Source organism: Urocitellus parryii, chromosome 10 (genome assembly GCF_045843805.1).
Source record: "Urocitellus parryii isolate mUroPar1 chromosome 10, mUroPar1.hap1, whole genome shotgun sequence".
NCBI classification, from domain to species: domain Eukaryota; kingdom Metazoa; phylum Chordata; class Mammalia; order Rodentia; family Sciuridae; genus Urocitellus; species Urocitellus parryii.
The window spans coordinates 143,871,374-143,885,101 of NC_135540.1; the positions used below are offsets into that span (position 1 = coordinate 143,871,374).

At 59.0% G+C, this 13,728-nt stretch overlaps 1 protein-coding gene across 2 annotated transcripts in view; it reads right to left on the reverse strand.

Moving 5' to 3' along the window:
• Window positions 1-3,483: 3,483 nt before the first annotated feature.
• Window positions 3,484-13,728, reverse strand: part of Uvssa (UV stimulated scaffold protein A) — a 32,537-nt gene continuing 22,292 nt past the window's right edge. For both annotated transcript variants that reach the window (XM_026379482.2, XM_026379481.2), the window contains 4 exons: window positions 12,441-12,624; window positions 11,831-11,939; window positions 9,432-9,606; window positions 3,484-8,001 (listed from right to left, as the gene is read on the reverse strand). In XM_026379482.2, coding sequence (XP_026235267.1) covers window positions 7,908-8,001; window positions 9,432-9,606; window positions 11,831-11,939; window positions 12,441-12,624 — 562 coding nt within the window. In that variant the 3' untranslated portion in view covers window positions 3,484-7,907. The remainder of the gene's footprint in view (window positions 8,002-9,431; window positions 9,607-11,830; window positions 11,940-12,440; window positions 12,625-13,728) is intronic.

The following is a 13,728-nucleotide window of genomic DNA, read 5'->3' on the forward strand; positions in this document are numbered from 1 at the left end:
CTCAGCTTAGGGATCTACCTTTGGACTCTTGATTGACAGAACACGTCTAACCCTTTGGGTTTACAAGCTAATTACTTAGTTTTCAGTTCCGTAACCCTGACCCTAACATCCCATTTCCCTTATGGCCGTCCACCCTAGCACTGAAGCCATGACCCACACCCTCCCATCCTCCCTGCGGCCACCCCTTACACCCACCCTCTGCTGCCCTTTTCTTAGCCCAGAGCAGCACCCCGTGGCCTCCCCAGCACTGAGTCCCATGACTGGTGTGGCCTGAAACCTGCCCCGCCACCTCCGCAGGAGGCACAGTTCAGCCTCCCCTGCTGCCTCGTCCCCAAGAGCCCCACCTGACCCTGCTATCCCAGAGCTCTGCAGGGACCCCCTGGCCCTGGCCACCCCCTTCCCCTTCCCTCATCACCGGGGAGTGGACAGTGCCAGCCAGGCACGGTGGTGCACACCTGTGATGAAGCTGAGGCAGGAGGGTGGCAAGTTCGAGGCCAGGCTCCACAACTTAGCAAGAGCTGCCTCAAAATTCAAAGATTTTACAAACGGAGCGGGGACGTGGCTCAGTGGGAGAGGAGAAGAGCATGGGCGTGCGTCCCTCAAGGTTGCCCTGGTACTGCCCAAGAGGACCCGCCAGTCTGGCCGGCAGGAAGAGGAGACTCCCGGCCCTGGGACCTACGTCCCTTGGCCCCTCCAGGAGGGCATAAGGACTGACAGGTCCTGCAGTGTCCTGGAGGCTGGCCTCCATACAGGGCCTGGGCGCAGAGAGGATGCTGTCCAGGTACATCCCGGGCCCAGCCACCCCACCCTCCCCTCCTCACTCCGCCCACACAGCTGCTCGGGTGGACGGTGCTCGGACAGCACCAGGGGGGCGGTGACTTCTGAATGAAGTCTTCTGATGCCTCATTTCCTACTCCACCTCGAGACATGGGTACCAGGGTCTCCACCAAACACGTCCCACGCACTGGCATGGTGACAGCCACCGGCCGACACAGAGGCCAGAGATGGCCCACTGGCCCACGGCACGCTGTGAGCAGCACCCCAAACCCGCCGGCAGCGCGAGGTCATCCACCTGCAGCTCAGGGAACTGGAAAGCTGTTTGCAGTAAGGGGCTGATCTCCTGGCTCGAATTTTATAGATCAGCAATTTGAATGTGAAAACAAACCCCCAGAGTAATAGGAGAAAAATGGGAGAGTGACTTCAGGGTGCGGAGGGCATTCTCAGTCCAGAGCCACAGGGGCTGGGAGTCCCCCACAGCGGGGCAGCCTCAGCAGAGCCCAGGGCACCGAGGCCCAGGTCCAGAGCCCGCGTCCTGCTGGAGGGAGCCTCGTACCACTGGGTGGGCTCCGCCAGCCAAAGCAGCACCAGGTAGAGACCTAGACACACGCTCACAACCAATCCTGGAACACGTGGACACGGCCCCACTGCTCACACCAAGGGAAATGTCAGTGAAAACGACGAGGCTGATGCACAGGAGAGGTGATGGTTTGGGAAGCCAGCAGTCAGCATTACTGAGGGAGAGCAGGCAGACACCTCGCAGTCAAAATGACACTCTCCTACCCCTTGACTTTGGAGCCCCACATCCAATGCATGCATGCCTGCACACCAGGACATACACAGGACCCGCAGGACAGAAAGAGGCTGGACACAGCCTCAGGCTGTCCTGTGGAGGGCAGTGCACCTGTCCTCACAACTGTGTCCTTGGGGAAGCCCTTCTGGAAAGCAGGGTAAGAGCTCCTATAACCCAGAACCATTAGAATAACCACCCAGATCAAAGCTGGAAATTTAAAAAAAGGCTTGCAACAATCCCAAGAAGGCTTGTTCAAGAAAGAGCGCTCAGCACTGCGAGGTGCGAGGCACACCACGCGCCTGCCAGGGAGGGGTCTTGGTAGAGGAGCTTTGTGCGACTGAACTCGCACAGTTCCCTGACCAGCCTGCAGCAGCCTTCAGGGGAGCGGCCTCCCGCAGTGCGGACCCGCAGCAGCCCTGGGAGGGGGTCCCGTCTGGAGCTCCTCAAAGCCCCCCTGGGGAGTGCACATTGGCCGGCCTGCTGCTGCCTGGACAAGCCCACTCAGGGGCTGCCTGACCACCCAACTCCAGCAGCTGAGACAGGGCCCTGGAAGCAGCTGCTGTGCTGTCCAGAGCCTAACGGCACAGCTGAGGAGGGGGTGTCCACAGCGGCGCTGGACGGCTGACTCAGCTGCTGAGGTGTGGGTGTCACTGTGGACACACATGTGGCTTTACACTTGTCCTGCTGTCACTGTGGTGCTGCAGGTAGGAGGCTGAGGAGGGTGCGGAGGCCTCGGGACGGATCCCACAGCATCCACACTTCACGGAGTGAGTAGGGAGGACGCTGAAGTCAGCCAAACAGGCAGCAGGAGGCTGGAGCCGGCTGCCCCCCATTCACACACCAGGCTATTTCAACATTTCAACAACACAGAGCCACCCCGAAACAGGGGACAGCAGTCCTGGGGAAGTCCTGGCGCCCAGTGCTGTCAGCAGCTTGGGAAGGGCCGCACTATGGGGTGCCAGGCCCAAGACTGGGCACTGGAGGGACAGAGAACCTCGAGGAGGGGAGCTCACAGAGGCTGAGCGAGGCTCTGGGCCGCGAGCAGCCCACCTACAGCCTGTCGGCAAGAAGAAGAGTCTGTCCCTGGCAGGAGCCACAGAGCAAGGACGGCAGGCGCCAGAGAGGTGAGGTGCAGGGGACGCCTGCAGACAGACACCAGGGCCCACATGCACACCTGGTGGGCAAGAGCGGCCCGCACATCCAAGAAGCATGTGGATTCCCTCGACCTGTGGCCACTGTCCCGAGCCGGAAGCCAAGAGAGTCTCAAGCACAAGAAGAGCAGCTGTGCACCCAAGGAAGCTCTAGGGGCCACCTCTCAAGGTGACCCCAGGGAGGAGCGCCCTGGGGCTGGGGAAATGACTGTCAACAGGGCCCTACGCTCACAGAATGAGTTCCCAGAAGTGACGGGGAGACAGACATGGAGCAGCCTCGCAGCTGGCACACCTGCCCTCCAGGAGAAGAACCCGCACTGGCAGAGGGGGCACGGCAGGGAGGGCATGGCAGGGGGGGCACAGCAGAGGCACCTGCAGGGCGCCAGGCCCAGCCGAGGGCCTGCAGTCCACAAGACGCAGTGAGTGCCAGAGCCCGGGCATGGCTGGACCCCACTGCTGGCCGTGCTGGGCCCGGGGCTGGCCCCTGTGAGATGGAGGTGTGAGCTGCAGCACTGGGCAGCCTCGGGAGAGGACCGTGGGAGGAGGCGAGGCTGGCAGGAAAGGGAGGTCCGAGGGGCTGAGCACGACTGACACAGCAACTGACACAGCAACTTGCGAGCAGAGACCGCGACCCTACCTGTGGGCTCTGTGAAGGCCGAAGCAGTGGTGACCCGGTTACCTGGCTACCCAGTTACCTGCTTACCAGGTTACCCTCTCACCCTCTGAAGCAGAAAAAACAAGAGGACCCAGGTTCTAGGTTTATTTATTTTTGGGTACTAGGAAATGAATTCAGGGTGCTTTAAAGTCTTTTCATCTTTTTTAAAATTAGATTTTAGAAAGGGCTGGGGCACAGCACAGTGGGAGAGTGCTTGCCTCGCTGTGTGAGGCCGGGTTCCGCCACCAGGACTGCGAAAAGGAACAGGAGTGCAGGAACACAGCATCCAGGAGCGCTCACATGAGAGCCCAGGTAGACACTGAAACTGAGGGCTGCAGCCAGGAAGCGACTCTTCTGTCTCAGGAAACACACCCAGTGAACTAGAGCCAAAGCACCCAGAGGAGATGGTGCCGGTCGAAGTAGAGATCAGTGGAATAAAGCACGGAAAAGTCAACGATCAACAGAACCAGTGGTCATTTCTTTGAATGAACAACAAAGTCATGAACCTTTAGCCAGACTGACCAAGGGAGAAGGAGGGAGGAAGGGGCGAGAGCAGGGGAGAGAATCCAAGCACTGGGCACAGGGAGACGTGAGCAGCAGCAGTCCCGCCCAGCACAGGTCACCAGGCGCAGGACAGCTCCTGGGCAGAGTGAGCTGCTCCACGGACTCAGGTCACCACCAGCTAACGAGTCTCACAAAGCCCAGGGCCACAGTGTTGCTGCTGAACCCCAACCAGGGCTGGAGTGATGATGACCGGTCCCCGCAACTTCCAAAGTATAGGAGAGAGGCACTTCCCACCACGTTCTGGGAGGCCAGCAAGACCCTGATACCAAGGATGTCACAAGAAACACGACAAACCAACGTCCCCTAAGAATCCAGGTGCACCATACCAGCCGACAGACCCAGCAGCACAAGGAGAGGTCCCACCCCATGGCAGGAGTGCAAGAGTGTCACCCACGAGGCACCCGCGAGGCCCCAGCCTGATCAGGAGAAGGGGGGAAGACCATCTCACCATCTTGAGAATGGAGAAAAAGTGTTTGGCAGTGAAACAAAAAGCATTTGATAAAATACGATCCTTCATGACAAAGGGACAATCAGGAGTAAGGGGACTTCGCTCTGGAAATGTGATGCTACAGAACACAGCTGGCGTCACACTCAGCAGGGAAAGGCTGAGAGCCGCCCCCGAGATCAGGAGCAAGACAGGGGCCTCTGCTCTGTCAGGTCTGGTCCTCACCAGGCAGGAGGTGCCAGCCCAGCAATGAGGCAAGACACAGGCACAGGAAGCACCCAGCCTGCAAAGGAAGACGGAAAAGATCTCCGTTTGCAGATGACACGACTGTGCACAAAAAAGTGTTTGGAAAACACACACACACACACACACACACTTAGAACCAACAGACTAGCTTAGCAAGGTGGCAGGATACAGATCAACATGCAAAAATCCGTTGTATTTTATACATTAGCAACAAACAAATAATTGAAAAATAGAACTCAGAGAGCAAACAGATTTATAATAGCATCAAAAAAGAACACTTAGGAATGATTCATCATTTTTTTTGGCACTGTGGATTGAACCAGGGTGCTTAATCTCTGAGCTGCATCCCCACCCCTTTTTATTTTTCACTTACTTATTTTTGATACTTATTTTTTGGTGTAGAAGGACACAACAACATGCCTTCATTTCTCCGGGTGCTGAGGATGGAACCCGGTCCCGCCCGTGCCAGGCAAGCGTCCTAGCGCTGAGCCACCACCCCAGCCCCTTCACTTTTGAAACAGGGTCCCACTGAGTTGCAGGGTCTTGCTGTTCCAGGGCAGGGCTCCTGAGAGCAGGAGGAGGGCAGGCCCCAGTCCCACATTCGATACAAAGGTCCAGACCCTGCTGCTCAGAGTCAACAGGAGTGAGCCTACTGAAGGGTCAGGAAAAGGGACAGGGACACTCTCAAGGCTCCAGTTTTACTTGGGATCCAGAGAAGTTTCCAGAGAGTCCCACCCAAGTCCACCTTGACTGACAGATGATATCATCTTTCAAGACCCACTGCTATAACTCTAGGTCACCTTGGCCCATGCTCACTATTTCTAATTGAATTTTTAACCATAAATTCTTAATTTCATTTTTAATACATCAGGGATTGAACCCAGGGGCACTGAACCACTGAGCCACACCCCCAGCCCTTTTTATGTTTAGAGGCAGGGTCTCACTATATTGCTTGGGGCTTCACTAAGTTACCGAGGCTGGCTTTGAACTTACGATCCTCCTGCCTCAGCCTCCCGAGCTGCTGGGATGACCAGCGTGGCCACCGAGCCCTCATCATCAACATTATTGTTATTTTTTCTGTAGTCGTAGATGAATAGAATGCCTTTATTTTATTCAGGTGTTCTATGTGGTACTAAGGGTCGTGCGCTCTGCCACTAAGCTTCAGCCCCAGCCCCATCATCAACATTATTTTGAACCAGCATTTCTCCTGCAGGTAACAAGTAATTTCCTGAGAAATGTGCCACATCCTGTCCACTTCGGCCAGGCAAGGTTACAGGTAAATTGCTTCTGAGAAAAGAAAGCATGTGGGGGTCGGCACAGTGGGCCCATGTTATAGAGTCATCCTCTTAACCTCCTGTTCCCACCACTCACATCTGTCTGCTCCCCAACATCACTAAACTGCTGAGGCTGGCCTTGAAATCCTCCTGCCTCAGCCTCCCCAGTTACTGGGGTTACAGGTGTGCACCACTGCAGCCAGCTTCAATTTTGTATGAACACTCATAAAAACTCTGTAAAACACACTAATGACAATTAGATGGAAAGGTATCAAAAATTCATGACTCAGAAGACAAGATGGGACTATTTCCCAAAATGATCTATGGACTGAATACAATCTCTATCAAAATTGTAGGGTTTTTTTTTTTCCCCAAAACTCACAAACTAATCCTAAAATTCATTCTATGCAAAGGACCCAAAAATAGCCAAAAACACTGAACAGAACAAAGCTGAAGGACTCATGTTCACCAAATACAGAATCTACCGCAGCCGCAGCACTGCAGCAGCAAAGGGCTGCTGGCCGGGGAGAGGACTGCAGACTGGGGACCAGCAGGGTGCCAGGCAGGCCCAGGGAACAGGCTTCTCAACAAATGGTGCAAGAGGAGGAGGCTGGGCCACCTCACACCTTACACAACTCAGCCTAAAATGGACCCAAGACCGGACTAAAAACTAAAAATAGGAAAGTCTTAGGAAAAAAACTGAAGAGCGAATCTTTGTGACCTGAAATGAGCAATGGCATCACAGACGTGACGCCAAGAGCACAAGCAACAAAAGAAAAAGACCCACATGTTGGACTTCAACAAATAATGGCTCTTAAAAGATCCTATCGGGAAGGTGAGAAGGAAGGAGACAAGAGGTATCAGCAAGTATCAAGGGCCTGGTATCCAGACTCTCTGCAAAACTCTCACAACACAGGACACATACCCCATTAAAGACGGGAAAGATCTGGGTAGACATTTCTCCAAAAAAGACATACAGATGGCCAATAAGAACAGAAGATGCTCAACGGTGGTTGAACACGAGCAAACCCTTCACATCCACAAAGACTTCGAGAAACTAAAAAGTCAGGTGACTCTGAGCTTGGTAAGGAAGCAGGCCAGCGGGACTCGCGGGCTGCTGGCGGGGAGGGATGGAGACCCTCCCCGTGGAAGGGGGCCTGGCAGTTCACTGAAAGGTGGGGCATGGAGTCACTATGCCCCCTGGTGTATCCCTCGGGTGGTCCACCTCTGTCCACCTTTGTCCACACACGCTCACAGCAGTGCTATTCCCAACGGCCAAAACGTGGGAATACCCCAAAGGTCAAAAGAGGAACACCCGAGGAGGCTCTCGGCTCCAGGTGATGCAAAGGAAGGAGGACTGAGGTGCCACAGATGGAGGTCTGACAACATCCGCCAAGGGGCAGTAGCGCGACGAAGGGCACCTGTGAACGACTCCATGTCTGAAATGTCCAGAAGGCAGAGGCAGACCTGGGCAGGAAGGGGCCAGCGGCTCCTGTAGGGCAGCAGAGTGCTCTGGAGTGCAGCTGCGTGAGCCCGCACTGCCCCTGAAGCCACACTCCGCAGGGGGCAGCCCTGCGGGGGAACTAGGGCCACCAAGGCCTGGACTTGGCCTCCACCAGGGTTGAGTTCCCATTGCGGGCACAGTGACAGAGCGTGAGCCTCCCAGAGCTGCTCTGCTCAGAGGCAGCCTCCGGGGTGGGGGGCGGGTGCGGCGTGGGTGGAGGGCAGGAGGTGCCGACCGTGGGCCCGTCCATGGGCTCTGACGGCACTGCCCAGTGCACAGGCTCAAAAGAACTCACAGGATGCCCCACAGGGGACACGTAGCAACCAGGTGGTGGTGGCCCCCAGGCAGGTGAAGGCCACCACTGCAGGGCATCTTGGCACACCATTTCCTGATGTTGACCACACACAAGAAAGGCCCCTTCCCAGATGGACACCCACACTCCCTCCCCCATGCTGGCAGAGGAAGAAGAGCCGACGATCAGGGGCCACGGCACAGCCTCTAATTCAGCGCATAGTTAAACTGGTTTGCAAACTTCTCATGCTTCTTCCGGTCCACCTGGTTCATGGCAGTGACCACTCTTCGCACAGCTGCCCTGTGGGGAGAGCAAGGCAACACGTGGTCAGGGAGGCTCCAGTGGGGCTCTCGGGGATTGGGCACTGCTTCTGGATGGCTGTGCATTTGTCCAAGCAGGGGCCCTGCCCTGGGGAAGAAGGCCTCGCCTGGGGGCCAAGAAGGCAGCATCAGGATCCCTGATCTTGCCAGGACTAGCTGCACCCAGGAGTGAGGGCACAGCCCGCCCTAACCTCATGGAGAGCAGCTCTGGGGGCGTGTGCAGCTGGGGAATGCGTGATAGACACACAGAGGAAGGCAAGAGGCCTGAGTGGCCACAGGCTTGCTGCCCGATGCCAGGCGAGACACAGGCTGCCCCACAGAGCAGCTCAGGGGCCGTGGTGCCTGAGGACCGGCACCAGCAGGGCCTGAAGCCATAAAGCGGGGACACATCTTGGGCCTGGAGCCCTGAACTCTGCCAGGCACTGCCACTGGCTCTCCCTTCAAGGCAGGGCTGTGGAGGTCATTTGAGGTTCCTTCTGTGGCAGACTCGAGGCCACGCAGCTGTGTGAGTAGTGGGCTCTGAGGCCCTGCATCCACCACAGGTCTCACTGTCCCCAGGAGGAAGCAGGAAGGAGGCCGGAACGGATCCCTAGGCCTCCACTGCTCCCAGGCAGAGGCATCCAAGAGCCCTTCACACCTGACTGACCCACTGGACACCAGCCTTATACCCTGGGCCTCCCAAAGCAGTCCCACCCAGGTGCCTCTGGCAGCCCCGCTGGCCCCCACTGCCAAGCGAGCCCTGTTTCTGCTGACCCCACAGGCCAGATGCTGGCAACACCAACAGCCTTCCCTGCCTGGTGAGCCGAGCACTGCAGGTGCTCCCAGGCAAGAGGCTTACAGGGGCAGTGGGCATGGCCAGGCACGCCCCTCAGGGCCTGGCATCAACCTCAGGGGAGGCAGTGGCTTCGTGAGCCTTATAGCAACACTCCAGGTCCTCTTTGAGCAGAGTAGGCTGATGCAAAGAGAAAAGAAGCAGGTCCAGGTGGCCGCACTCTGCTGAGCAGCGGGAAGGCCAGCCCCCGCGCACCTGGGCCTGGAATCAGGCGGCAGGGGCTGATCCATCTGCCAGTCTTTGCAGTGGCTGTCCTCCCTGAGGCCCTGCAGAGAGTGCAGGCACTGACTGGGGCACGGCAAGGCCAGGGCCTGGCCCTCTGGGGTCAGCCAGGTAGGGCATGAAGGGTCCACTCTGAAGCAGCTGGCCCTGGCCCAAAGCCACCAGGAAGCAAGGATGGCAGCCTCCCTGGGAGAATGCTCAGGGCGCCCAGCTGCAGCTGGGCCCCTAACCACTCCTGGGATGGCCCCGCCCCTGGCCGGAGCTGGAGGCTGCCAGGGAGAAGGTCCAGGCGGCCCCAGAGGTCCTCCTCCAACGCCCAGACCAGGGGTCCCGGAGGCGTGGCGAGCAGCTCTTACTTGGCGAAGACCTTCTTCCTGAGGCGGGCCCGGCTGGTGTTGGCTCGCTCTCGCAGGTCCGTGAGGTTGGGGTGCTTCTTCCGCTTCCCTTTGCCCTTCCGGCTGTACCTCGACGAGCCCAGGTCTGCCCCTGTGGCTGCCTCCACGTCCCTCATGAGCTCCGGGTCCTGCCAGTCTAGATAAGACCCAAGGGTTCAGAAGCCCTCCTGGAGTGGAGGGGCTCGGGGAGAAGCTTCCGGCTGGGGCCAGGCAGGAGTCCTGAAGGGGTGGGGCCAGGCTCCAGCTCAGGCTTCCCACAGTGGAGCCAGGTGAGGACCGGGGTGAGGACCGGGTAGAGCTTACTCCCTCTGCATCCAGCATGGCCCCACAGACTGCAGAGGACTCCACAACCCTCCAAGGTGCCTGAGCCCCCAAGGACCCCTGTGGCCCAGACAGGCAGGGGGAGCTAGGTCAGGCCTCCGAGGGCCCTCGTGGTACACCCATGAGCTTCAAGGCAGGCTGTCAAACAAGGCTGGAAGTGAGGGTTTCAGTGCCTCTGGAGGGTAATTACTGGACTGCAAACTGGACAGTGACCACTGAGCCACTGTGGTGCTGTTAACAGGCTGGACAGGACCAAGGTGAGAGAAGGCCCAGGACGACAGGCAGTGGAGAGTTTGTGTTTCACTCGTCCACACACAGCCTGGCTGTGGGTCTCAGAAACAGGTAGGAATTCAGCCCAACAGGGTGCCCTTCCTGAGAGGACTGGGTACCGTGTGCCACCCAGCCCTGCTGGGCAGCCTCCCCAGGGTCAGGCCACACCCAGTGCATGAGCAGAGCCCTGCTCAGAGGGCTGCTGGAAGTGAGCCGTGTGCAGGCCCACTCTGGCCTGGGGGCCGGGCGGGGATCCTGGCAGCTCCCCACCAGTTCCTGCTGGCCTGCCTCTGCAGGCCGTGGAGATGGACGACCAGACCCTGGGCCGCGTGGTGTGGAAATGCCATCCCAGACCAGGGCAGTGGCGGCAAGGCCATCCCAGCATGCCTAGCCCTACAGGTGGCCCTGGCCTGCAGCAGGGTGCTCACCCCGGCACCACATGCCCACAGGGCTAGGGAGCAGTGCCCGGACACAGGGAGCCAGCCAGGCCAGGCTTGGTGGGCACGGCCATGGAGGGAGAGGCTGTGCCCAGACAGATGGTGTGGCCTCCCCAGGAGGATTTTTTTGAAGTGAAGGAACTCGGGGCTGCACAATTCAGATCCAGGGACGATTAATCCAAGATTAAGGAAAACTGTCTAAACAGTTTATCTCCCAGTAATAAGAAGGCGTCACAGTTTAGGAACCCGGTGAATGGAGCAATTGTTTAAACACAAGGAAAAAATGCCAGCATCCAGTGGAGACGGAATGAGCACCTCAGGAAAATGAAGGAGCAATTTAAAAGCCTTTGAAGAAAATCAATAGACGCCTCGGCCGCGCGGCCTTCCTGGGCGCTGACGGGCCCTGCAGCGCCACGCGCATTGTCACTGAGGTTAGCACCAGGGAAAAGAAAATTGCCCCGTGTGTGCGGGAGGCGGGATCGATACTGCAGTTAGTAAAGAGACGCTATTTCACATCTGACTGGCCAGCACCGGGGCAGCCGCAGCCTGATACCTGTTTGTTAACAAGCCACCGAGGGCTGGAAATCAGACTCTTCAGGCTCGACACAGAAATAGGCACTTAATTTGCTCCTGAGTGTGACCACCAGGGAAGGCCTTGCCCTGAAGACGAACAGGTCAGGGCCCTCCCACTGCCCAGGGCTCAGGCACCGGCTGGGGCCAGGCTGAAACCCAGCATTTGTGTCTTAGGACCCAAGGGCAAGAAGCTGCTGAGTGGGCCTGCAGACGCGTCCCCCTCTGAGGGAGGGCCTGGGGCTACAGCCCAGGCTCGAATGCCATGGAGACAGCCAGCAGGTCAGAGCTGCCAGGGTGGGGGACCCCAGCCGTGGAAAGGCAGGTCTGTAGATGCTCACCGCTGCCCTGCTGCTCAGGGGCCCTGGGGACCTGGGCACCCAGCAACTCCTGCGGCCAGGCTGCAGCAAGTGCCCTGAGGGCAGGAGGGACAGGTATCTCTGGAGGGGACAAGGCAACGGCCCCATCAGGAAGGAGGACGGAGAGCAGGAGAAACGAGCTGGCCTCCTGCACTCGGCCTGCTCCCTCTCCCGCCTCCACCCTCCACTGAGGAGAGATGCAGGATGCAGGACCTGACCCTGCAACTGCCAGCTTGGTGGCTTATGGAGGGTGTGTCCATATCCCTACAGTGGCCTTGCAGGTGCTGGTCCCCAACCTGCCTGTTTCTACAGCGGAGGCTGTGGCTTGAGGACTATGAAGAGCCGCCCAGGTTGACCCTGTGGTGCCCCAGGCTGTGCCCTGGCACCCCGCCCCCACACCTACCTGGGCGTGACTGCTTGTGTGGTGGCTGCTGCTGCTCCCGGGCCCTGTCCTCTGGGTCCAGGGGCCGCCCCTCATCATCTCTGGGGATGATCCTCCCATGGAAAGGACACTGCAAAGCAAGCACAAAAAGACTGGTGGCCAGGAGGTGGGGCTGCAGCTCCCTGGGCACAAGTGCCTCTGGGGGGGACACACTGCCCTGCAGTCACGTGACCTTCAGATGTGAGTCCTGGGAGGTACACAGCAGGGGCCCTGGTCCTCCCAGATCTGGGGCTGTAGCTGCAGGAGCCTGGGGCCTCCAGTCAGTTGTTAGTGGTGACCTGTTTCTCCTTGCTCCCTCCAGCCTGGGGTGAAAGTGGGCAGCTGTGGGCCAGGGTGTACCTCTCCCTTCCCAGGGCTCTGAGTCCACACAGACTGCACTGCTGCAGAAGCTGAGGGGCCTGGAAGTTGGCTCTGGGACCCAGGGCAGAAGACCCCCCCAAACAATTCTTGCTGGTCAGTGGCTAAACCATTTCTGCCAACCCAGGGCAGCCCCTTCTGCAGGCTCCCAAGTGCCCACAGCCCTGTCCTGGCCCAGCCTCACATCCACAGAACACTCAGGCCACAGCCTCACCTTCAGCCGGTCCTGGCGCGCACAGAGCCGGCCATCGGGTCTCGGGGCCCGGCACCGGTGCTGCACAGGCTCAAACTTTCCTGCAAAAGTGATGCGGCGGCTCTGGAGCACGGCAGGTACATCTGCACTGTCCACCTCCTCTTCTACCTCCCAGGGCTTCCAGAAACGGTGCTGAGACTCAGACCTGCCGGTGTACCAAGTCTCCTGACGCTCATCTGCAGAGGACCTTGGAGGACGGTCACACCTGCCCTCCTGCTCTGTGCTCTGCCCTCAGGGCCCCAGGACAACAGAGGCAGGACTGTCCCGCCCTGCCCACCAGCCTGCAGGCAGGAGCACGGGCATTGAGCAGGGTACCCACTGGGGAGACTAGCCCTAGAAGGCCTGCCCTGGCCAATACCATCTGGGGGTCTGCGGCGTGGTCCAAGGCAAGGGCCCCGCCCCCACAGAACGCAGGTGAGTGAGACGCTGACCTCACCAGCGGGGCTTGGGGCCAGCTAGGACCCACTGGGTCCTCCCAACAAGATGCTCAGGCCTGACTGTCCTGGAGCCTAACTGCAAGGGGCCCTGGGGGAGCCGGGTCAGGCAGGCGGGAGGAGGGCAGTGCTGCCTCCAGGTGTGGGGCTTCTGAGGGAGGAGCAGCAGCTAAGCCTTTCAGTCCCCGCCAGGCTAGTGGCCACTGGCTGGACTCTGAGGCTAGGCACTGACCTTTAGCTACCTGGTGACAATATGTGGAGGGACAGCTCCCAGAGTGCCTCCTACAGACCTCCCTACCCTGCTGCTCTTTCCGCCTGGCCTGCCCGCCTCCACCCTGCAGCGGAGCAGGGCAGGCAGGATGGTGGCAGCATCCACATGCCCCTGGACCACAGGTCTAAGCCACGGGCTCAGCATTCCCCAAACACCCTCAGGCTGCTGCAGAAGCTGAGGGGCCTGGAAGTTGGCTCTGGGCCCCAGGGCAGAAGACCCCACAAACAATTCTCTGCTGGTCAGTGGCTAAGCCATTTCTGCCAACCCAGGGCAGCCCCTTCTGCAGGCCCCCAGTGCGAGGCCATCCATCCTCACAGGAACAGGCCACGTGGCCAGGTATGAGCCCTGGGGTCACAGCGGCATCACCAGCCCTCTGCCTCCCGAGAGCTGGCCTCCACTGCCCTCAAGCCACCCTAGCCAAGCCCGGTAAGACTCCACCTGTTTTCCCAGTGAGCCTCCCTGCCCTGTCAGCCCTGGCCCACCTGCCAGCCCAGGTCCCACTGGGGTAGGCAGGGTGCCTCTGGCTGGCCGGGCAGTGATGGGA